The sequence below is a fragment of the Dermacentor variabilis genome, chromosome 10 (assembly GCF_050947875.1).
Source record: "Dermacentor variabilis isolate Ectoservices chromosome 10, ASM5094787v1, whole genome shotgun sequence".
NCBI classification, from domain to species: domain Eukaryota; kingdom Metazoa; phylum Arthropoda; class Arachnida; order Ixodida; family Ixodidae; genus Dermacentor; species Dermacentor variabilis.
Genome location: NC_134577.1, coordinates 11765402 through 11789327, shown reverse-complemented (window position 1 = coordinate 11789327; position 23926 = coordinate 11765402). Strand labels below are relative to the sequence as shown.

Below are 23926 nucleotides of genomic sequence, written 5' to 3'. Positions count from 1 at the left end.
TGAATGAAAAATCGAGATTACACAACATACAGTACTAAACGCACAAGAATACAATGCACGTGATGCCATGCCATCTCAGTGCACCCACTCTTTGCACACACAGCAGATTACCTCTAACACAAGGCACACTGGCTGCATATGCCTGTACTGACAGCCATGCGGAACCACGCCTGCACTAGAGAAGAGGACACACAAGTGCCTCCCACCCCTTTGCAAGGCGTTACCGCGAGCTCGCTCCATTCCCCCACTTTCCCCTTGCTCACACCAGTAGACCCAAAGCCAGCGAGCTCTCACCAAGCCACCATCCTTCTCGGCTGATGCTCACCCTCACATGCTTTCACTCACACCCAAAGCATACAGCGTGCATGGCACAATATTATCTTATCACATTCGGACTTTATACATGATGGGCACTTCATTCACGGTGACTCTTCCCACAACGCGATTTGAGAGGTGCAGATTTGAGAGATGGATTTGCAAGCAGACGCTTGTAATTCGACCGTTTGACTATCTGTGTCTGTGGAAATTTTTATTCATTTTCTTGTAATTCTCAGCGACGGCAGTGAAGTTTCATTATATTGAAATCGTGTATTAACACACTTCGTTATACACAAGAAACTCGTTTATACGCTCCCGTTATGTATGTTTACCCGGCACCAACGCTCGCAATCGAAAACAAAAAAAATGACCCAATAGAGTTACACTTTTCTTGGCGGTTCATGCGTTCCCGGAAAACACGCTTTGTCGGCACTAACATTCAGTACGTCTCTAAACTGCGATCATGTGATACGTTTTCTGGCCACTAGATCCCATGTAAACAAGAAAATGCGTGAGGCGCGTGCGGTCCAGAACAGTATACAGCTGCCCACCACGGCAGCTTCATTGCCATACTCGCCGCCCGTCTCACGTGAAAATGCCGGCGCGCACTCAGCTTCTCATTTAGGTACCAGCAAATCTTCAGCAGGGTCGTCGCACGCGGCATTCACAGCTATCACCACCAATCCTATTGCGATAAGCACCTTCAATATCTGTTTCACAGCGTGCGGTGCCACCAAAGACGTAGCGCACACTTTTAACAGGCAATAACTGAAATGCGCTGCGGTTCCCTGCTGCAGACTGCAATCGTACACATTTACACAAGAAAATCGTACACAAGAAAAGGCATGAGACGCGCTCGATTGAGAATGTTAACTGAGAACGAGAATTGTTATAATACAGTTCGTTGCATCGAGATTTAACTGTATATCAATATGAATATTCCTGCTGTAAATATATGCTTATTCAAAAAAGTTGATATTCGCCCAGCTCTACATAAAGACCATCTGAATAGCTGAAATGGTGCTCCCCACCATGAACATATAAAGCAGGAAAGTACGTAATCTGGCAGCACATCAAGGAGGTTTTCTGGTAATGGCATGGCACACCAAGGTAACTTAAGAGATCAATCAAGTGTTTTCACGTTAAGGCTCAAAATGCTTTTTTTTTTTTATGCTGGGTGTTTCCTACTTGTGTTAATTACTTTACCACATGCTACTTACTCATAGCTCTTTCAGAGTGATCAATCTCTTTTCTTTTCTCTGCCTATTACAGGTTCTCATAGCCACTGTTGCCGACATTTGAAGATTCATGTCATAATAAGAGCATAAGTCACCTTCCCACTTTTGTTGCTGCTATGCTGACACACCATTACAAAAGAACATGGGATTTATTCTCGCATGCATTACTTGGATTTCTTCAAGTAAAAATGGCTCAGAAGGCAATGATCACCCCATCTCAGTATGCTTTTTTGCATCACTTTTTCACGGCTAGCATATGCTGGATATCACAAAAGTTTTACACTACTCAGAACAAGGATGACTGACTAGGAACACAAACTGCACAGAATTAACAAAAATTAACAAAAGATTTAATTTCCTGAGAGCATGAAAATATATAGCCTCTGCACAAGAAAAACAAACTTCTGCCATTTTTTTTTAAATGCTAGAACCAATGTTACAAATTGTTGCCTTCATCAAGGCAACAACTCAAAGACAAGTTTTCTTGTCAAAACATTGGCCCCTGCATGAGACATCTTTTGCTTGACCACCACCGATCATTTCAAGAATGTCTTCCATCTTGTTTGAATTCCAGGTTTGAAATGTGTTTATATCTGCTCTTAAAAATATAAGTTCTCAGCTGTTGTTCAGGCACTGTGTATTCCTGTCCACTGTACTGAGGATTGCAGAAGTTTGATAATGTCTCATTCTGCAAGGTGCATAGGCTGCACTCGCATACCTGTGAGCACTTGGGTGCTACCGCTGTTGCAGTCACCAGAGTTTGGTGCCTCATTGTGGAGGTCAACACCCATATGTGTGAACTGGACAAACACTTGGCCATACTCGAGAGTTGCAGTCTCATCGAGGACACCCAGCATGTTGCGGCCCTTCTCTGGAGGAATGGCAATCCGGCTCTTTTCCTTAAGCCCAGCTGAAAGTGAAAGCACATGAGACTGCCATTACTTTTTCCTGGCACAAGGAGTGGGGGGAAGGCACCAAGAGCAAAACACGAAGAATATTTTTAAGCATGAAGTGCTTGTGGGTTGTGCTAGTCAGTCTCAAGCACAGACTTTCCGATTTCATGTGTCCCTGTTCTCCCTTAAAGGAGAACTACAACAAAACATTAGGCAAGTTTTAAAATAGTGTAAATGTAGAGAAGCCTCCGATGAAACACTTTATGTTGAAATAAGAGTGGTTGTGCTACAAAAGGCTCGCAAAAGTAGACATATTTTATACCAAAACTGAAAATGTAAAACGACGCCATTACTGCTTGCTGGAATTGACGCATGACTAAGAAAGCGCAGCTCCTCTACATGAACTCCGAGATTAGCCATTTCCAGTGGCTGCTCACGGTGCACTGAAAAATGTCAGAGGCGACATGCTGGGAGTTGCATCATAGCTGCCCCCACCAGGTCCCCGTGTCGTGTGCTTAGGCCCAATTTAAAGGCCGCTGATAAGAAAATTAAGCAATTACCAGCACTGCAGCTTTACGAAAACTGCTTTAGTTGTCGTATACTAGTCATTCATAACCAATTTAGACAAAGTAAAATTTTGTTGCCATTCGGCCTTTAACCCTTTAAGGATGAAACTTACAATTGCCTCAAGGTAATTATTATATTTTGTCAAATTGTGCAAAGTACACCAAGAATAAAGATATTCAATGAATATTAAAATATCTTACGGAAACTTTTCCGCAATGGATTCAGAAGCAAATAAGGTATATTGTTGTCTTCAGAACGCGCCACCAGTGGCCCAAATGGATCGCTACGTCACTAGAATCACCTAGTGATGAGAAAAAAGCGCGTCCATTTAGAGCGCCAAGGGGTACTCGTCGTAGAAACGCGCTTGCCGGCGCGTTTAGTCCCTCCAAGGTGACTCGCTGGCGCGCTCTCGTTGGTATCATTTGCTCTGCCTTTTTCGCGTTTGCACCGCATTCGCAACTCGCCCTGACCGTGGTTCGCGTATTGGTTGACCGCTGAATTTGGAGCGCGCGACTTTGAAGGAGCAGGTCAATCGACACACACGTAAATGCGGCACATTAGGCGAGCTTAATAATAAGTGTTTGGTGCCTTTCTTAGCATTTTTATACCTAGTATTCGAATTTAACGCGGGGGGTGACATTTCACTTCTATTTTTGGTTTAAAAAACTCGCAATACATTCGGGTAAATACGGTATCATAATTGTAGGACTTTTTTTTTTTTCACGTAATGAAGCGTGCTCTTTCTTTTTTTTTTTTTCAAAGTTGCATGCAGAAACTTTGCGACACCAGACACACCAATTGGTAAGCCACCATTTGCCTCAGGGCCAATTATATTATATGCCAAATTACCTATATATCGAACTTTTTTTTGTGATACCCATCAGACTCAATATATCCGGGCTCGACTGCATGTGATAGCTGAGCTCTTCCATAGTTCAGTCTGGATTTTCTCAGTGAAATTATATGGAATTCATTACACTAGAAATTAGCAGCATTCGTTTTTTTCCATATCTGGGAATGGTTCTGAATTGCTCAGAAGAGCAGGCTTCAAGTCTTGTATTCAGATCAATCATCTAACTTTTTCAGTGCCAAGCAGCCTTGGCAAAGTAGCAGAAATGCTGTTGCCAATAGACACTGGCATGTACAGTACAGAGTCACATGAAATGGCTCAAAAGTGATTGTATCCCTGAATATTATAAACTGCTCCAGGTGTACCGAGCTTTTGTCAGGAAGTTAGCAGTTACCAGCACCTTTGTGGAAAGGCTCTATGTGGTCTGTGTGTGGTCAGCAAGCGTACATTTTCGTCATTTCGCTTATCTCAAAATTTTTTCACGCTTTTATGACTTCCGAGTTAACAGGGTTTTACTGTATGTCCCTAATCACTTGTTTTTCACAGTCTTCTGGGTGCTCTACAACAAACCATATTTTATGAGGCAAAATAGCACCTTCACTCGGCTTGCCATAGCCTTCTTTGCACACCCTGTTAGGAATGGCTTGCCAAGGCGGCAACGTGCAAGTTATTTCAGCCCGCTGCACGTGTTTCAATCCACCTGCAGTGGGGGCGCCCTTCAGAGAACCAACAAGGACATCGCTAACCAACCGTGAACTTCCTTTGGAGAACTTGACTACAGTGGCGTTCATCCACCAAGCGCCTCGTTCGGAGAACAGGAGAAAGGCAGCTCTGGAATTTAGAGGTGCCGGCTGGGGACGGGCGTGACCACCTGGCTACGGGGATGCAGGACAATGGACACCATGACGACTGCGCTGCAAAGGTCGTTTGCCTGCGGAGGGGGCACTGAAACCTGTGTGTGTGTGTGTGTGTTTGTAAAACATCCCGCAGAGAGGTAAAATGTCCCGCAGAGAGGCGGCTGGTTCACGATGACGTCGAACGTTTTGCCTCACCTAGGGATCTATGGGAACACGAAGTGGATAAAACCAGCTGTTGTCGGCGGCTGGAGTGTGCTCGTCATCGTGCTCTGTGCTCGTCAATGTACTCATGAGCTGTGTGCTCGTTTGCTGTATGCTTCGTCTTGTGGGCTCCATTTGGGAGTCACGCTAGACTGTGTAAATGCACCCCATGTTCAACTGTAAATAATGTAAATAAATCCTGCTCGCCTAGTCCTGTCGCCCCAAGTTCCTCTGATCGTCCTACAAGCCCGACCCCAAAATCTAATAACCCATGCACAATAATCGTGGACACCAAGTAGAGATAGAATACTGATGGCCTTACCAATCATGCTCTCGTAGACAATCAGTATCATTGAGCGAGTGAATGGCTCCTGACTCAGGGACATCCCATTCACATGTAGCTTGGTAAAAGGCAGGCTGGTGTTTGTGTAGGTGCCAAGTACTCGCAAGGCAGCATCATCGTTGACAAAGGCATCACACAGCTGAAGCAGCATGTTCTGCTGCAAGTGCAAGAAAACCCGCCGGGGAACACTCAGCTGCTCCAGAATGGTGATCAAAGGGCGGTTCAGGAATACATGTGCTGCAAAAAGCAAGGTGTTACATCAGAACTCTTCTCAGCTTGCCCAATTTGGACAAAGAAGTCCCCCCAAAATATATTTAGATTTTCCCTGTGTAATGATAGCAATACCTAATTTTGTTAAATGAAAAATTCTCCAATAAAAAAGAAATCTATCCCGTGAGGAAAGCATATTATCCAGCTATGTCAAGCTGTAGCGATGTCAAGCTGTAGCATACTCCAGAACTACTCCAGTAGCTGTAATATTCTCAAGTATACTCTCGCCACACCCCTACAAGCCAATGCACAGCTTCATTTTGTGGAAACCAAACAAATGAACTTTCGAGAAAAAAAAAAAAACCTCAGCTAACTAAAGAAAGCTTCACAATTTCATTTATTTAGTCGTTACCTCCTAAACTTACCTAACAAGCTCTAAAAAAAAACTGTGCTGCAATAACACAAGAAAGGTGTCCATACTGCACTGCACCACTTATCAATAACACAAGGTTATGGTAAGGTACAAAATGCAGATAAGTGACCACCCCCCCCCCCCCCATAAAACCATGCCGTTTCTTTCAAAGCACAATCTATACTGAATTCAGGCCTGCCAACCTTAAAACATAGGAAATACTGCACTAAAAGCTGAAAAATACTTAAGTTTGGTGAAACATATGAAATGGTTTTTGACAATTGAACATGTTGATTGTTTATAAAATATTTTCTGACTTTTCCCTACAAAGATACTGTGAACAGGCACTCAGCTCTAAATAGTTGCAGCAATGATGATCTGTGTCACACTGAAGTTACATATTTTGAAGCATTTACGAGATATTTGTGTAATGGCAGTCGAAATCTTTATTGCCATTATACGTTTAGTTCTACAACTTCATTTTGCTGCTGTGTGGCAGGTCCGAATAATCAAAGGGTAGAATCAGGCTCTGAAAAAATGGTCAGCAATTGTATTTCTATTCTACTGAAGTAAGTGCTGCACTTACTAAATGCAAATGAAAAATCGTAAAGTTATTGGTTTCAATAGGATAATCGTAAACAAGCTCTAAAAATCAGGCATTTTACAATGAAATCGTAAAAGTTAGCAGGTATGTTAATTACATTCTAACAACTTGTTCTGCATGGTGCTCAAAGTTATAGAATGTGCTGTCGCATACTCACAGGGGGCAGACACTTTGATAACTTCAATGCTGGCTGATGTGACACAGGCAAACTTGTTCATGCTTTTGCGCAGAATGAGCTTGTCACCCTGTAGAGCATTATTTGTGCACAGCATGCCTTTGTAGCCTGCATACCGAATCTGGATTGCAGATGGAACCTGCACCATGTCCAGTTTTGCACAGACCTGGAAAACAAAATTTCACTTACAAGGAATTGTCTTTTTTATGCTAGTCAATGCTGCACATTGGTATCATCCTTGTGTGTGCGTCTTTTTTTTTTCCCCGTGCTGCACTGAAGTTAAACTGTGTCAACCAATAATGCTGATTTCTACTGCAAGAGGGGAAATTCTAAATATCAAGCGCCATCTATCAACTTGCAGCAAAGCGTCTTCTGCCATCTTGTCTGGAGCACGGCAAAAATGAAACAGCTAGCTCGACAATATAGCTACACACATAACTACTCCTTTCACCCTAGTTCTGTGATGTCCTCACACTGATGTCCGCTGCTACATGCGAAGCAAGGGGTTTGTGACAATACCGATGACAAGCCAGGATTCTTTTTCGGCAATATATATAAAAAATCAGCAAATAAAATAAAATGCATGTGTGAAACAGTGGTAGAAGCAAGTGACGTTGTCCATCTCATTTCCCTGTGTCTGTTTGTTTACTGCAATGTGTTCATCCCATTATTTAATTAAAAAACAAAACATTTGTACATCAATTTCGTTTACATTAGCACTTAATGGCAAATCTTGCTCCCGTTTGAATATTCGTTTCAGAACGCGAACGCCTGTTTAGCCTATGTGAGTGCAATAATTTTTGTTAGATTCTTATGTGAAGGCACTGCTGTTCTACATAAAATGCACTTAAGAGATTTTTAAGCACTTTAGGGAATTTAGCGGCTAAAAAAATAATTTCGCAAAAGGAATGAAAAAACATTTCACGGGTTTCTGCAGCATACATTTTGCTCTAAAATTTCCAGAGAAGAAAAAGAGAGAGAATAATTCTGAGAAGACAGCGTGATGATGACAAAATCTATTTTCGCTCACAATGACAAAATTTTAAAAAAAAGACAAAAAAAAGAAGAGTCTTTACACGTTAGCATAAGCGTGAACATAGAGCATTTATTAATGCCATTTACTGACTGAAAAGTGTGAACTCAGAAAAGTCCATCAAACCAGGTTTCGACATATGAGGCAAAAATGGAGGAGCAGGTACGAGGGCAGTGCACATCACCTCACACATCTTTACAGCAGTTCACTGACAGCATCGTGAACGACAAGACTCACACACTTTGTCCTCAAGTATCACCACGCAGTGCACTGTTCAATCGGATTTGCGTTTGTTTTTCACATTTCTACACTTGGCCCTCAGGTATAGTGCGTTTCTTTGTTTCTGGCTCTGGTAGCGAGACAATGAGCTATATAGCGCACCTAACAGTGCATTTGCAAGGTTTCGCATGTTATTGTGCTGTGCTTGAAGCCAAAGTGTCTGTAAATAGCTAAGTCCGCAATACTTACAAATGCCAGCAGCACAAAAGCAGTGAGGTATGTGAGCGACATAGAAAATTCACAAATTCCCTATCGTGACAAAACTCTATATTAGCAGTGGCGAACGACAGAAAACAGCACACGTAACAAATTAACTCCTGAACGTCACCTCACAGATCATGTTTGTCCTTCGTTTTCATGGGACACGCACATGCGAACAGACTCGCACAATTTCAATTTACACTCAGTGTAAAAATCTAACACAAACGAAGCAACACCAGTGTTCATTAGCCTCATGTATGAAGCTTTTTTGAAGAAAACAAGTACTGTGAAGCTAGAATTTCCAGCAAAGCCTTTTCACACGAGACGCGTTTTCTTGTGGATGCAATGAATCTGGGAGATTAATGTAATGCGAGGTTGTTTTAGACGCTCCAGTTGAAAATTCTAGAGTAAGAGCAATTGTTTATAGGTTACTTAGCCCAGATCGCTGCGAAAGGAGGCTCAGTGAAGGTTTCAGTTTCAAAGCAGTTCACCTTTTGAAAATATCATCCGGATGGATAACCAAAGATGGCAAAAAACCAGCAGGCATGGCTTCGTTGATATGCAGGGGCACAGTTAAGTTGGCTCTTCATTAAATGCTCAACGATGAAGACACCTGTTGCACTTTAGAGTCCTGAATAGCTACATGGCGATGATTGCAATATGCACAAAATGCAAGCACTTGATCACTACACTCCGGAGATTATGGCGGATGTAGCCAGTGTTGCCAGATCACTAAGCATTTTGAATATCCCTTATTGCATGGGAACAAGCAAGGCATCCTGAAGGCTAAACTGCATTTACACTATATTGCACGCAACAGGAATATGTGACACATAGAGTGACAATTCACCCATCGTCACAACCCAGCCATTTTGTGTAAACCACCCAGTTACGCAGCTCTGGAACTTTGGAAAGCATCTCTCATAACCAGAATGAGTGTATGCTTCCTATACATCACTGTCCCTCCTTCAAGTATACCAATGAAGCATGTCTTTTGCTCAGACATCAAAGGGTGCAGTGATTTAAGAGCTCTTTACCACTTTAATGTTTGCAACTGAGAAGTGCCATGCCAAATCTTCAAAGCCTTATTAAATAAATAAGCAACGTTTACTGTTTTTCTGAAATAGATGCAAGATTAGAAAACTGGGTAATTTTTCCCTTTTTTTCTCTTTTTTATGCCTCAGGCACAATATAAAAAAATAATATAGCATAACTCCCTGCGAGTTAGACAGATGCTTCAGCTGTGAAATATGGCCCCTCAATTCCCAAGCCTGCTCCACTTGAAAGACCAGTGCAGGCTAGGCCAATGTAAACAAAAACTAGAGCAGGTAGCCATGCTATGGCTTGCAAGCCTTCTGTCTGCGCCTCTTGGCCAGCTTTTGGTAGAGCAGTCACTGCCCATTTTGAACTAAATATAAGCAAAGTAGTTAATTCCTGCTGAAACCAGGTAGTTATAAACGAATTATGCAACTTCTGTTTTCAGAAACTAGACCAGCATTTCTTAACAGAGAGGCCAACAAGACAAATGTGCAGGTACACAAGTATTCGAAATTCTGAATATGAATCAGAAGTCTTTGCAATTTGAATTAAATTTCAGTTGAGAATACATGATCAAATAATGAAAAATGTTTGTTCCTGTTTGAATATAAGGGAAATGAATGCTTACACAGGGACAAAGCCAGGTGAAAGTGGTGACTGTTCCTAATGTTTCTGCTGCAGGAAGAAACCAGTTGGTGAGCAAATGCATGTGGGTTCTTAACTTCAGCTCAATAATTTCCAGTCATTCAATAATGATGCCTCATCTTTCGGCAGCTTATGAATTTACTTTCTTGATTTAGGCAAAGCAATTTATCATTTGGACAATCTCGCCACGTTTGGATCCGTCTATAACAATGTACAGCGCTGTGGTACTACTCTGCTTCTTCAATATCCCATGATGTGCCTTTCTTGTGTTTCATTACCGTAACTGTAATGATATCACAGATACAGACCTGCCTCGAGAAATACTACAGTGGCAGCCAAAATAATGAAAAATATACAAATATTCAGGGAAAAATACTAAAACATATTTGATAATTCAATATGTTGACTGTTTACTAGATTCGCAGACTTTATTCTGCAGGGAGGCCGTGAACAGCCACTCCGCTCTATATAATCGCAGCAACAATGGTCTGCGCCGCAGACACGCAGAAATGTTTGTCATGTTTTTAATAAAATATTCACATAACGGCGGTCGAAGGTTCGACTGCTGTTGTACATTGGATCTATCAGGTGATGTCCTTGCTGTGCAGGTAGGTCCGTAAAGCCAATGGGTCTGAAAAATTCGGCTATAAATAATCACTCAGCGTCTGTATTTGTGTTTTATGGCATTTGGTTTTTTCCTAAACGGTATTCAAACAAAAAATTGTAAAATACTTGTGTCAGTAAGACAATCATACACGAGCACTAAAAATTGGGCATTACACAACTACAACGAAACAGTTGGCAAGTATGCACCTATAATTATCTTTCAGTTGTTTCATTCGCAAGCTCCTCAGTTCTCAATGAAAATAAATGCACCAAATATTGCAAATAAGCCTTTTCCATTTTACCAAGAAGACTCTTTGCAACTTTCATATTTCACTTTGTTTAGAAAAAGAAAACATTTGTTATTCAATGTGTCATATGAAGTCAAAAATTCACATTTGATTAGATTAGGAAATTTTGCTATTCAAACCCCTTAAGTCAAGAGGTAGTATTATTATCAGAAGCTACCATGATCTGCTGCGATTAGAACAATATTGTGAGCTGTATTGTGGCTCTTTAGAGTACTATGTTGTCTGGTTACCCCTGAACAAGAGTTGCCGAAGCACAACACAAAGCATATCACCCAGACATAACAGGGATCTCTGTAGCATCACCTAATCCTGTAGCTTGCCTTTTTACTGAAGTTTTTATTTAAGAGGAAGCCTGCCCTCGAACCACACTCCAATCACCTACACAAATATGTGAAATGCAGAAATACTGTCATTGGATGACCTCTCAACCGATTTCAATAAAGTTTGTTGCATTCATGTGAGAGAGCTGAATTCTATCGATTGCAAAAAGCAAAATTTTAATTTATGGCCTCCATTCATTTTTTAGATACTTCCAAAAATTGGTAATCTTCAAAAACAGTGAAGAACGAAGTTTACACATTAACACTTCTTCACCAAAAACAAATATTGAGTTTTTCAACTTCAGATGTCTAACAGGTGCAGCATACGGAATTGCGATATTGTTTTTTATTGCCAAGTTAGCTAGAAACTTGATGCTTCAATTGTGATACTGTTTTTAATACAGAGTTATACAGCTGGAAACTTCACACCCGAGATTTTGTTTGTTTGTGTGAATGCATTTTTATCAATTTTCAAAAATTTTCAAAAATCTTGACACTCTGAATTTAAAAGATCTGTTCCCTGCAGTTTATATATTTACTTTTTTATCTTAAGTACAATAAACCACATTAATTTCAGTGCAGTGAATGCTGAATAAAATGATTTCTTCATTTCTATGTATTGAGATGGACCTTCCACTTAAGGTACTTCAAGATTGTTTGGTCCACAATTGCCTTTGCATTTCCTGTTTTTTTCTTTGCACACAAAAACCATGACCAAGAATTTTTCTTTGCACACAAAAACCATGACCAAGAATTGATTTAGCATTTATCTAAAAAAGTCCACCTGCCATCGCATGTACACTAGACCTAGAAGGTCAAACTGCCCTCACTATGTCATATTATAATACCCATCGTTGTTAGGCCACTACTCGCTTCTTTGGTGTATTTAGTAGCGATGCAAGCATCAAAAGTTTAACAATAGTATCACAGGTGCTTATAATGCGGTAAAAACAATTGTAATGCATAGAGATTTCCAACGACTACCAATAATTAGAGTAACATAATGAGCATCAAGAGAATGCAGCCAAAGATGGAGCTCGCTGATGCTAGGCAAGGGTAAGTGGAGATCACTCGGAGAGGCCTTTGTCCTGTAGTGTCCATGAAATTGCTGCTGCTGGCTGCTGCTATTATTAGTCCTATCATATTTGTACAAAGGGCAAGTTGTACCAGCACCTCTTCCAATCAGTGATCAATAAACTACAGATCACAGGTACTAAATTAGAAGCCATATAAACGTATGTATATGTAGTCAAGTATTCAACGAAAGCTCGTCTTGTCTGGTAGCTCGTTACAAAAAGTGCACTGTGAACAAATCCATATGAGCTCTGAAACATGAAATGATTTTTAGCTTAGTCAGAGACCTTAATTTTTCAATTCATGTATAGACATGGGCACACCTTTTTCATGAGGGATTCGGAGATCATGCCAATGCCATCTGAGAAGACATAAGGCTTCCCGGATATAGGGTGCACGCCACCCTCAATATCTGGCGCATCCTGCATTATTTCGTCATGAAGAGGCACAATGACCGACTCTTCTGTTGTTGAAAAACATTGGCCCATCCGTGCTATCTTCTTTGCAACACTGGGAATCGCACTGAAGTCCCCCATCCAGGCCCGTATGGACTCCACTGAATTTCCATGACAGTCCTGCAATGTACAGTGCCAGCCACAAATAAATTAAGTGACTGATTACTAGTTAATTTGTTGCTTCGTATGTAAAAGCATGTAAACAGCTCATAAAAAAGAACAACATAACCACTATACATTTCACATTAGGCAGTTATTCTGACAGATCACTCATCATTATCATCATCAGCCTATTTTATGTCCACTGCAGGACGAAGGCCTCTCCCTGCCATCTCCAATTGCCCCAGTCCTGCCCCAACCGATTCCAACTAGTGCCTGTGAATTTCCCAATTTCATTGCCCCAACTAGTCTTCTGCTGTCCTCAACTGCACTTCCCTTCTCTTGGCACCCATTCTAACCCTAATGGTCCACCAGTTATCTAACCTACACATTACATGACCTGCCCAGCTCCATTTTTTTCTCTTAATGTCACTTAGAATATTGGCTATCCCCATTTGCTCTCTGATCCACACCACTCTCTTCCCGTCTCTTAACGTTATGCCTAACATTCTTCGTTCCATCATTCTTTGCGCAGTCCTTAACTTGTTCTCTAGCTTCTTTGTCAGCCTCCAAGCTTAATTCCATGTTTCTGCCCCATATGTTAGCAGTGGTAAAATTCACTGATCGTACACCTTTCTTTTCAATGATAATGGTAAGCTTCCAGTCAAGATCTGATAATGTCTGCCATATGTGCTCCAACCCATTTTTGTTATTCTGTAAATTTCCTTCAATGATCAGGGTCCCCTGTGAGTAGTTCACCTAGGTACTCCTTCACAGACTCTAGAGGCTGACTGATGATCCTGAACTTTTGTTCCCTTGCCAGGCTATTGATAGTAATCTTTGCCTTCTGCATATTAATCTTCAACCCCGCTCTTACACTTTCTATGTTAAGGTCCTCAATCATTTGTTGTAACTCGTGTTGCTGAACAGGACAATGCCGTCTGCAAACTGAAGGTTGCTGGGATATACAAAATTGATCTTCACTCCTAAGCCTTCCCAGTTTATTAGCTCGAATACTTCTTCCAAGCACGCAGTGAATGGCATTGGAGAGATTGCATCTCTTTGTCTGACCCCTTTCTTTATAGGTATCTTACTACTCTTCTTGTGGAGGATTAAGGTAGCTGTGGAATCACTGTAGATATTTTCCAAGATATTTATGTAAACCTCCTGTACTCTATGATTACGTAATGCTTCTATGACTGCTAGAATCTCTTCTGAATCAAGTGCCTTTGTGTAATCTATGAAAGCCACGTAGAGAGGCTGATTGTACTCAGCGGATTTCTCGATTACCTGACTGATGTCATGGATGTGATCCATTGTAGAGTATTTCTTCCTGAAGCCAGCCTGTTTCCTTGGTTGACTAAGTGTTGCCCTTATTCTATTGAAATTATCTTGGTGAATATTTTATACAATATTGGAAGTAGGCTAATGGGCCTATAATTTTTCAATTCTTTAATATCTCCCTTTTTGTGGATTAGTATAATGTTGGCATTCTTCCAGTTCTCTGGGACCCTTGAAGTCGTGAGACAGTTCGTATAAAGGGCCGCCAGTTTTTCAAGCACTGTCTCCTCCATCTTTGATTAAATTGACTGTTATTCCATCTTCTCCTGCCGCTTTTCCCTGTTTCATGTCTTTCAAGGCCCTTCTAACTTCATCGCTAGTTAAGAAGGAGCCTCTGTGACCTGTTCATTACTACTTTGAATGGAGGTATCGTGGCTGCTCTGGGTACTGTACAGGCCAGTATAGAATCCTTCCGCTGCTTTTACTATATCTCCGAGGTAGCTGATATTACCCTGCTTATCTTTCAGTGCATACATCTTGGTTTGTCCTATGCCAAGTTTCCTTCTCACTGATTTCATGCTGCATCCATTTTTACTGCTTCCTCAGTCTTTCTCACATTGTAATTTCAAATAACCCCTCATTCTTTCCTTGTTCAGTTTTGACAGCTCCACGAATTCTATCTGATCTCTTGAGTTGAACACTCATTCTTTGTTGTTTCTTTATTAGGTCCTTTGTTACTTGGAAGAGCTTATCTACTATTTGCCTCTGTGCCTTACCTCCCACTTCAATTGCTGCTTCTGAAGCCAGCCTAGTTAGGTTTCATTCATTACATCTATATCATCTTCACCTCTCTGTTCTAAGGCTGCATATTTGTTTGCAAATACCAGCCTGAATTGGTCCGCTTTTACCCTTACTGCATCTAGATTGGCCTGTTTCTTCCTGACCATTTTTACTCTCTTCAAATTGAGGTGAATCCTAGACTTCACTAACCTGTAATCACTGCACTTTACCCTACCCAACGCTTATACATCCTGCCCTACGCTGAGATCGGCAGAAAGTATGAAATCTATTAAGGCGAAAGCCTTTCTAAGCTCATGGTGAAGTTTGTGTCAGCAGACCTGACCGCCGGAGTGCCTGCCGAAGCGTCATCACGCCATATGAAGACCGATTAAAGACAGATTAAAGAATGAAAAATGACTGATAGTGACAGTTATTGAATGATAATGTTATAATAGAGATTCGTAGAGGTTAATAATGACTAGTAATGACTAATAATGACTACTAATGATTCAGAAATTACCAATATGTCTAATGACTGCTTGTAATGACCACAATTGATTAGAAATGACTAGAAATGTCTAGTAATGAATAGTAATGACTATGAAATGACCAGTATGTCTAACAACGGCTTGTACTGACCACAATTGTTTACAAATGACTAAAAATGCTTACTAGTGAGCAGTAATGACTAATAATGACTGAAATGACTTGTAATAACTAGTAATGACTATAAAATGACCAACACGTCTAACGACAACTTGTGACGATTACAATTGATTAGATATGACTAAAATTGCTTAGTAATGAGCAGTAATGACTACTGATGACTATGATATGACCAACATGTCTAACGACGGCTTGTAATGACCACAATTAATTACAAATGACTAATATGCTTAGTAGTGAGCAGTAATGACTAATAATGCCTGAGATAACTATGAAATGACCACTATGTCTAACGACAACTTGTAATGACTACAATTAATTAGAAATGACTAAACATGCTTATTAATGAACAGTAATGGCTGAAATTAGTTGTAATTACTGCTAATGACTATATGACCAACATGTCTAACGCCAGCTTGTAATGACCACAATTGATAACAAATGACTGAAGATGCTTAGTAGTGAGCAGTAATGGCTAAAAGGAAAGAAGAGAAAGAGAAGAGGCAATGAGAAAGAGGCAAATGATAAAAGGAGGAAGAGTAGGCTTTTGCAATTCGCCTCTTAAGAGAGATCTTGGAAGAGACCCTGTAATTATTTTCTTGTTTCATCATTAGGGCTTTTCCAGGTCCACTTTCTTTTGCTACACTTCCTGAAGAAGGTGTTCATTATTTGCAGCATATTCCTTTTCGTGAATTCTACCAGCCATCTCTCCTCTAGCATTCCTAGAATCGACGCCGTAGTAGCCAATTGCTTGTTCAGCAGCCTATTGCATTGAAGTTGCCCATTACTACAGTATACTGATTTTGCATTTTTCTCATTGCTAATCCAACATCTTCATAAAACTGTCTACTTCATCATTATCGTGACTTGAGGTTGGAGCCTACGCTTCTACTAACTTTAGCCTATAACTCTTATTAAGTTTTATTACGACTACAGCTACCCTCTCATTATTGCTGTAGAATTCATCAATGTTGCTTGCTATGGTCCTATGGATTCAGAATCCTACCCTGCATTGCTTGTTATCTGGGAGTCCTCTATAGCACAGGACGTGGCCATTAATCAGCACTGTATAAGCCTCAGCCGTCCTAACCTCACTAAGGCCAATGATATACCAAACAATGCCCGATAGCTCCTCACAGCCAGATCACTGACATCACCAAAAATGAGGCGCTTAATGCTAGATTCCCGATAGTAAAACAACATGAGAGTATAAGCAAATTGGTAGTTGACTCATATTGACTTATAACAGACAACACAGTACTAGGGAGTACAAAGAGAGGCAGAACAAACGTGCTCACTAACTACCAACTGATCTTGTTTGAAAAATAATGCTTTTTTTTCTTGCATTCTTTTGATTTGTTATGCCAACATCAGTTGTACTGATAAAGCATGCAATACTACACAAATTCATGTTATTTTATCAAATAAATTCTGATGTTAGCACACATTCTTGTTTCTCTTATTGTAGTCCCTCACACTGTTTGGACCTAGAGTGTTACATGAATCTTTCCAGCATCTCAGGCCTGCACTTTTTATCGCTACATACTATAAGACAGGTGTTTATGAATGGAGATAGTAAGTGTATCTAATAACCTGCAATATACAAGCTTTTTCATTAGCCTCCATGTTTCAATGCTCTAGATGAGTATTGGCAGAATGCATTTATTTTGTTTGCAATGCATGCAGCTTTGGTCTCCAAACCCACATATATCTGGCACTAGAGGCAAGGGTTTCTGTACCCTTTCTGTCTGCCCATAACAGTCTCATCATTCACATTTTAGTAAATTTTTCTTACATTTGCATAGAGCCAAACTCCATGGTCTCGAAGTTGGCTTACAGAGCTGGCTAGAAGCTTGAAGTGACGGTCACCAATCGTAATTCCATTCCGCAGGAAGCCACCAACTACTTCGTCCAGCATCTCAAGTCTCTCGCCATGAGATCCCAGGGTGTGCGACAAAAGTTCGAAATGGTCGTCACGAAAGGAAACTCGAAGTGCATAGTCCGTATCAAACCTGCGTATCACTCTGTTCTCAGCATGCAGAGCAGGTGGCAAGAAAAAGATGCGAGACGGTGTCACAAACAGTCGTCGTACAAGGCAGGAGCCTCGTGGCACGTTAGTGGGCAGATATGTTTTGCAGCACTTTTTGAACAATTCAGGCAAGACAGCAGCAAAGGTGATATTGCAGTGGTTCTCAAGAGCACTGCCAATGTTAAACAGGACCTCTTCAAGAGCACCTTCATTGTGAGATGCGTAGGATTCCAGGTCCCTTAAGAGAGTGTCCCGTTCACAGTTCTCCAACAGCATCAGCTGCACAATAATGTCATCACTCCTTTGAATGAGGGCATTGAGTGCATAGCAGCACCGAAATTTGAGCTTTGGCATGATCCTTGAGCACAACTGCTGCCGTAACTCCTCGGCTTTTCTGCCAATGGGATGAGTTTTTATGGCAGCAAAACTAAAGCGGGGTCTCCTGCATCTACGGCTTAGGCGGCCAACGGTGCGCCGTGCCATGTGCCTGTCATTGAAGCTCAGCCTGATGACAAAACAGCCGCCCACATCTCTGCTTTCTAAAATTTGATTGCACTGCGTGCATCCAATCTTCAAAGTTCTCTCGAAGTTCATTTGATCTTTTGGTCTTTTGGCGTGTGAAAGAATGTAAAAAGGAACCACACTGTCCACTGCCTTGTGAAACAACGGAAGAGTGTGCACATGAAGAAATACATCCGTGGGCCCACCATCAGGGTCGTGCACAACCACACAGAAGATGTTGTTGTAAGACAGGCTTAGCCGATAGACATCTGTCGTTCCCATGCAATGGTTTAACTCAATGAACACCTGCATAGTCCTCTCACCATGCTTGAATGTGCAGTCTATGTTGTAGCCTTCGCCAGTGGAGTTACTGACTATGGCATGACGTTCAGCAAACATGTTCAGGCCAACGAATGTGCCAAATGCTATGGAGTTCATCTTGATGCCCTCTTCAATATCATACCAGCCATGCCAAAAGCCAAATCTGCGGTCAGGTTGCAGCCACTGCAAGTACCTAGACATCCTCTCATCTTGGAGTCCGCTTGTGCACCACCGTCGAGCTATCTCCACACTCAATGACTCGAGCTGAGTTTTATCCTTTCGTGAATATAGATTAAGGCTGATTTCAACAAGCCAGATTGGATCTTCACAGTCACTCTTGTACGTCTTCTGCTGTCGACATCGCCCAATGCTCAATGTTGCTTGTACCTGGTGTACTTCAAAGAACTGCTTGTATGCTGCCATAAATGCTTCAACATCATCGCCGGGCTTCTGTGTCCAAACACAGGTGAAAGACAGGTGACTCCTCATTGTGGAGGCCATCTTTAAGTGGTGCCCTTTATGGCTTTCCACTAAAATAGAAAGGAAGATAAGCAATTATAATGTTGGTTAAAATGAACAATCAGGTCACTTCATTACAGATGAGTACAGTAGACATGGTTAAACCTAAAAACTTGCTCATAAGTGATTCATCAACTCAAAATTATTATGACAGGTCAATTCAAATTAGTGTTGCATAGTTAGCTATAATTTTTATGCTCTGCACTGAAAATTAAGTGAGCTGTTCTTTCATACATAAACAAATATGAAGGCACCATATCATTTCAGAAACAAAAACTTCGTAAAGATTAAAATGAGAACTAGCTACGGTATGCAATTATTAAAATGGCAAATTGTGAACCGTCTGAATTGTTATCCATCGTTTTTAGATACAATGGAGAGTTCTCCCTCTTTGCTTGCTTTCAGAGAACTAACTAAAATGTCTTTCCTCCAACAGTTGTAATTTTGGTGTACATTTGTTTTGTTCTCTTCAATCCAATTGTAGTCCATTGGCCTTAATAGTTATGTGTCATGTTGATGATGAATGTGCTGACTACTAATTCTGTCATTCTTCCTTATATTGCATTATCGTGTTTAATACTCTGTACATGCATTTTAATTTGCATGTGTTTGATATTTTGCAGTGTGTTTTGAAGCATGTTGCGCTCATGTTGTCTGCAGCACGTGCTGTCTCATGTCAAAGGCCTAGTCAGGTGGCTTTTAGTGCCGCCTTTTGCCTTGGCACCAAGACAAACTGCTCTTGAGCGTTTTGTCAACAAACAAAATTTTACAAAACTATGCAACCTGATTACACACCCACACATATGCCTTGCTCATGCTCTATCAAAGCTCACAAGACTGATACTCTACTCAGCTGATGGAAATGCTTCTTTTCTAGAGTACTATGAGCATAATGCTGCAGTAACTGGAAATGCAATATGACCTGGCAATGCGCCAACCTGATTGTCTAAACGTCTTAAGATGGGCTGAGAGGGGTGAGACTGTTTGGTCCATATCTATTTTCTGATTTTGTGTTATTTTGATGGTGCATATCTTTAGGTTGCAAAAAATATGTAACACTTGGGTATGTGTGCCCTTTAAAATGCTTATTTGATTCTCATTTTATTTTTTGCGTCGACCAGAAAGTATGTATCGTCGAGTGTCGAATTTGCGTGAGGCTTGATCTTACGGAAACAACTTTTGTTCGACAAAAGTCTTGCTTTTAGTTTTGAAACTTTCTTTTTCTACATAGTGCATTTTAGTCATTATGGAGGTCTCTGTAGCTCTAATGCACTTGTCGGGAACCGAGGGGTCACAGCAGAGCACCAGAACAAGAGGACCAGCATTGCAGGTTTCTAGAACCGAACTCCATGTGCCGTGCTGGCGCTTCGAGCACACACCCCTCAACTTTTTTTTCCTAGCCTTTTGCAGCCGGCACCAAGGTGCCAGCTGAGAGCACTGACATTAGCGTCCCTGTGCTGCAGCATTGATAGGTGCTACACACTCTTTTGTTTGTTTATGGTGGCACGCACTCTTCAGAGGGTACCTTACAACTTTTTAGTCCTTTTTCAGTGTTGCTTGTGGGAAGAATGTAAAGACTGACACAAATATACGCTTTATGACAACTGCTGGAGTACAAGCATGCTAAAACACCTAGGGGCCCCTTCTGAACCTTCGTGTGTTTCCATGTACATGTTATCGATGCACTCACGGTGGATACAAAAAATGCAACTTTAAAATGAATGTTCAAGCAAAACAGCAAAGGTGGGACTGAAGAAACAGAGAGAAAGTCTACACTAATGTTGAAGAGAAGGACTAATCACGGCTTGTATCATGTACTTTGACACCACCTTATTTTCATTTCTCTTAGAATGCAATTTTACAGCACTTTTGTCTAAAAAGCTGATGTGTGTATATGAATCAAATTTTGTCAACATTTGAGTTAGTGCCATGTACGAATCTGCAACTAGAATGAATACACAAGCTAAGGGGAGTATAATAAACAAAAAAAGCATGTCATAGTGGCAGTTATACTATGGCAAAAGAGAAAAAAAATTTTTTGCCTTAATTTCTTTAGATATCTGCATAGTTCTAGTTCCAGATATGTAGCATACCAGTGTCCTTTCTGCAAAAATCGAAGGTTCTGAGACTAATAGCTATGAAAAAAAACTGATTTTCTGAAAAATCAAAAGTAAAAATGACAAAAAAAAAGGAAAACAAGTACAGCTTTACAGACAGCCCAACTATAATTGATACCATATGGAGAATTATATACCGCCCCCAACGATGTCCCTGACTCCTCAGATTTCAATTCTTCCATACCACCTTTCAAAGTCATCTGTCCCAAATAAGAAGCGTATGCAGATGGGTAGGTGGAGGCCGGGTGTGCTATATAACGCAACACAAAGGAAAGGTTGTAAAAGTACATCACCGTCCCAGTTAAGTATGATCAGTCTTATCGGGCCAATTAAGACAGGCAAAATTGCTAGACGCATGACGGAGCTGCATGCATTGCAGAATTTTCAGTAAATATATCTTGAACAATCCCAATATTGCAATAAGAACGTAAACAAACGCGCATTCTGCGCAGACCACACGACTCATTAGTACTTGTCAATTTGTTTAAGCTCAGAAGTTACATACGGCAATAACCACGAAATTCCGTGTGTTCGGCTGTGCAAACATGCGCGAGTTTGATAGCCGCATATATATCTAGCGAACAACTGTGATCGGGTCGCTGGAGTCAACGCTTCGGCAACGAATTTTATCAGGGAATTCGCAATTGGCCCCATATGGAGACATCCCTTATTGCATCAGGTTTCCATTTTCCTGTGAACCTCTGTAATGCATGGCTTACATATCAATGCATGTGGTATTACACTGTCTTAACGAACAGCAAGCTAATTACGGCGTTTAGGGCTAACTTGTTCATTTTTACCCAGCCCGGCGCCCGACAGCAAAAGAGAAACTATAACACGTAGAATTATGCTTGGCCAACTCAGTTTGCGCATGCTCAATTTTGATTAAGCCCCTATAAAGGTACTGCTTAGAGAGCTTATCGTAGCCGTAACCATCGTGCATACACACCTCGCTACTTTTCAATTGTGCGCCAAGTCTTCATTTCCGAAAGCACCGTTTTAAATCCCACCGCAGGCCGACTGACAGCGCCTACAGATGATGATAGTTGCAGCTAGCATAGAATAATGTTCCTTTGTAAGGAAATACACACTCAGTACAATATGTACAAATGCTCTCGGAAAGTGAAAGTAAAGCATGAATCAGGGTAAGAAATTCTACCAGTATTACGAGCGCCGCTTCCACCACGGCATTCAGTTTCGCGTTCGTTGTCTGCTGCTTGGAGCAAAACTTGAATGTCTCGTTTTTTCTTCTTCCCCGATTTTCGGAGGAAGCTTTGTCGAAACTCCCCTTACTTTTTTTGTTCTTGTTACTATGTGTATGTGTTTTGTTTTACATTTTTGAACAATATTCAGAACAACTTAAGTTATAGTTTCATTTATGTTGCTGTGATTGGACTACCACATCTCAAAACTATCGATTACCGCTCCAAGGTCTTGGCGAATACAATCAACACAATTATAAAACAACCACCATGTAACGGAACAAACGACTCCTTCCTTTTATTGGTAGGCCTTGTTAAGGTGCGTTGATTTTTCAGCGAAACTTGATTTGCGCGCGTGTGCGTAAGTGTGTTACGTGCACGTACTACGTGCGCGCGTGTGTATCATCAATTAATTTTAATTCAGTTACATTTAACCTAAGCTTATTGACCAATGTCGCAGAATCCACAATCAATTTTATCCTGACAAAATTACATTATCATTTTGTCTATAAAGAATCATTCGCTTCTAACAGAGACAGCTGCTGCAGAAATGCGTATGGTGCACTAAACCAGCCAAGTGTTTCCGTGAAAACTTCTGTTTAGCACAAGTATAAGTCTTGCGACTAGGACATAGGGAGAGACGCGAGGGCGTGCGTCAGTCTTAATCTTTATGTCCTCGTCTGAACAATATTTTTCACTATGTTTCCACGTCGTGCCAGCACGGCCGCCCTGTAAAAACACACTTGCTAAGCTGGCAGTTCTGAACGACACGTACTTGGTTTCCACACAGCTTTTTCTCTTAATTCCTTTTCTCTCTCTTTCTCTTTCTGTCAGATTTCAGGGGCCGCTGGCGACTAATAAACACAATGACTCACTACCACACTTGGTTGCACTCGCGTATAGTAATCCGTCAACTTTGAAACCACGTTTGCAGCATGTGAACTTACCGCGATCCCAGAGAGAGTCAACGCCGGCAAACGGAGACAGCCAACATGGTGCTACCGCTCACACGATGAACGGAATGACGCCCTGCCCGATCGGAGTTCTCTCAGCCAGCCGGGCCCTTCAGACACTTTCGACACCCGTCAGATGGCGGGGCCGGATGTCTGGCCGCCTTTGTTGATATCTGATGAACCTCGTGCAGAAATTGCAGTCGGCGCTCGGGCCTATCGGCACAACAGCCCCTTCTTTACCAACTGGCGCGTGCATGGTGGTGCACGCTGGTGGCGTACACACCTTGCGTGCCTCTGAATATCCCATGCACGTTTGTTGATGCAACTATGCTGTGCATATATAACTTATTGAGGGGGCATGACGGACGTGTATATTTCTGTGTCTTCTCAGGCAAGACAAGAAATCACTTTGAATGCTGCATAGGCTAAGAAAAAAAAAGAAAGAAAGGCTTGGCACGGCAGCACCAGGTCCCAAAAATAGGGCGCTGAACGTCTTGTTGTGTATAGTGACCATAGATCCCAAAACAGCCGCCAGCGCAAATTTTCCGTGCGCCCATACTTTTCTTGCGCAAAAAGAAGGCGCGAGTAGGGCATCCAATTGTGCCCTTCCTCTCGCCTTCGCCGTTCCTCAAGTTGTCTAGAGCACGGGTACGACAGGGTCAGAACCACGGCCGCTCAATGGAAACGCACTTGGTGCGTTCCATTGAGCGGCCGTGGTCGAACGCTAGCGTATAACGCGCACCGCGGCGTGGAGATGACGCTTTGCTCGATGATCTCCTGCGCGAGATGCGTGGCATAAATAAACGAAAGAGAGCGCTGCAACCCAACACC

At 41.5% G+C, this 23926-nt stretch overlaps 1 protein-coding gene across 1 annotated transcript in view; it reads right to left on the bottom strand.

The window, feature by feature from the left end:
* Positions 1-23926, bottom strand: part of LOC142559884 (uncharacterized) — a 57440-nt gene extending 33514 nt beyond the window's left edge. Inside the window, exons 1-8 of the mRNA XM_075671570.1 lie at positions 23090-23926; positions 17249-18834; positions 12496-12747; positions 10272-10495; positions 9293-9299; positions 6651-6834; positions 5247-5504; positions 2275-2466 (exon numbers count right to left, since the gene is read on the bottom strand). Of these exons, the coding sequence (XP_075527685.1) occupies positions 2275-2466; positions 5247-5504; positions 6651-6834; positions 9293-9299; positions 10272-10495; positions 12496-12747; positions 17249-18805 (2674 nt within the window). The 5' untranslated portion in view covers positions 18806-18834; positions 23090-23926. The remainder of the gene's footprint in view (positions 1-2274; positions 2467-5246; positions 5505-6650; positions 6835-9292; positions 9300-10271; positions 10496-12495; positions 12748-17248; positions 18835-23089) is intronic.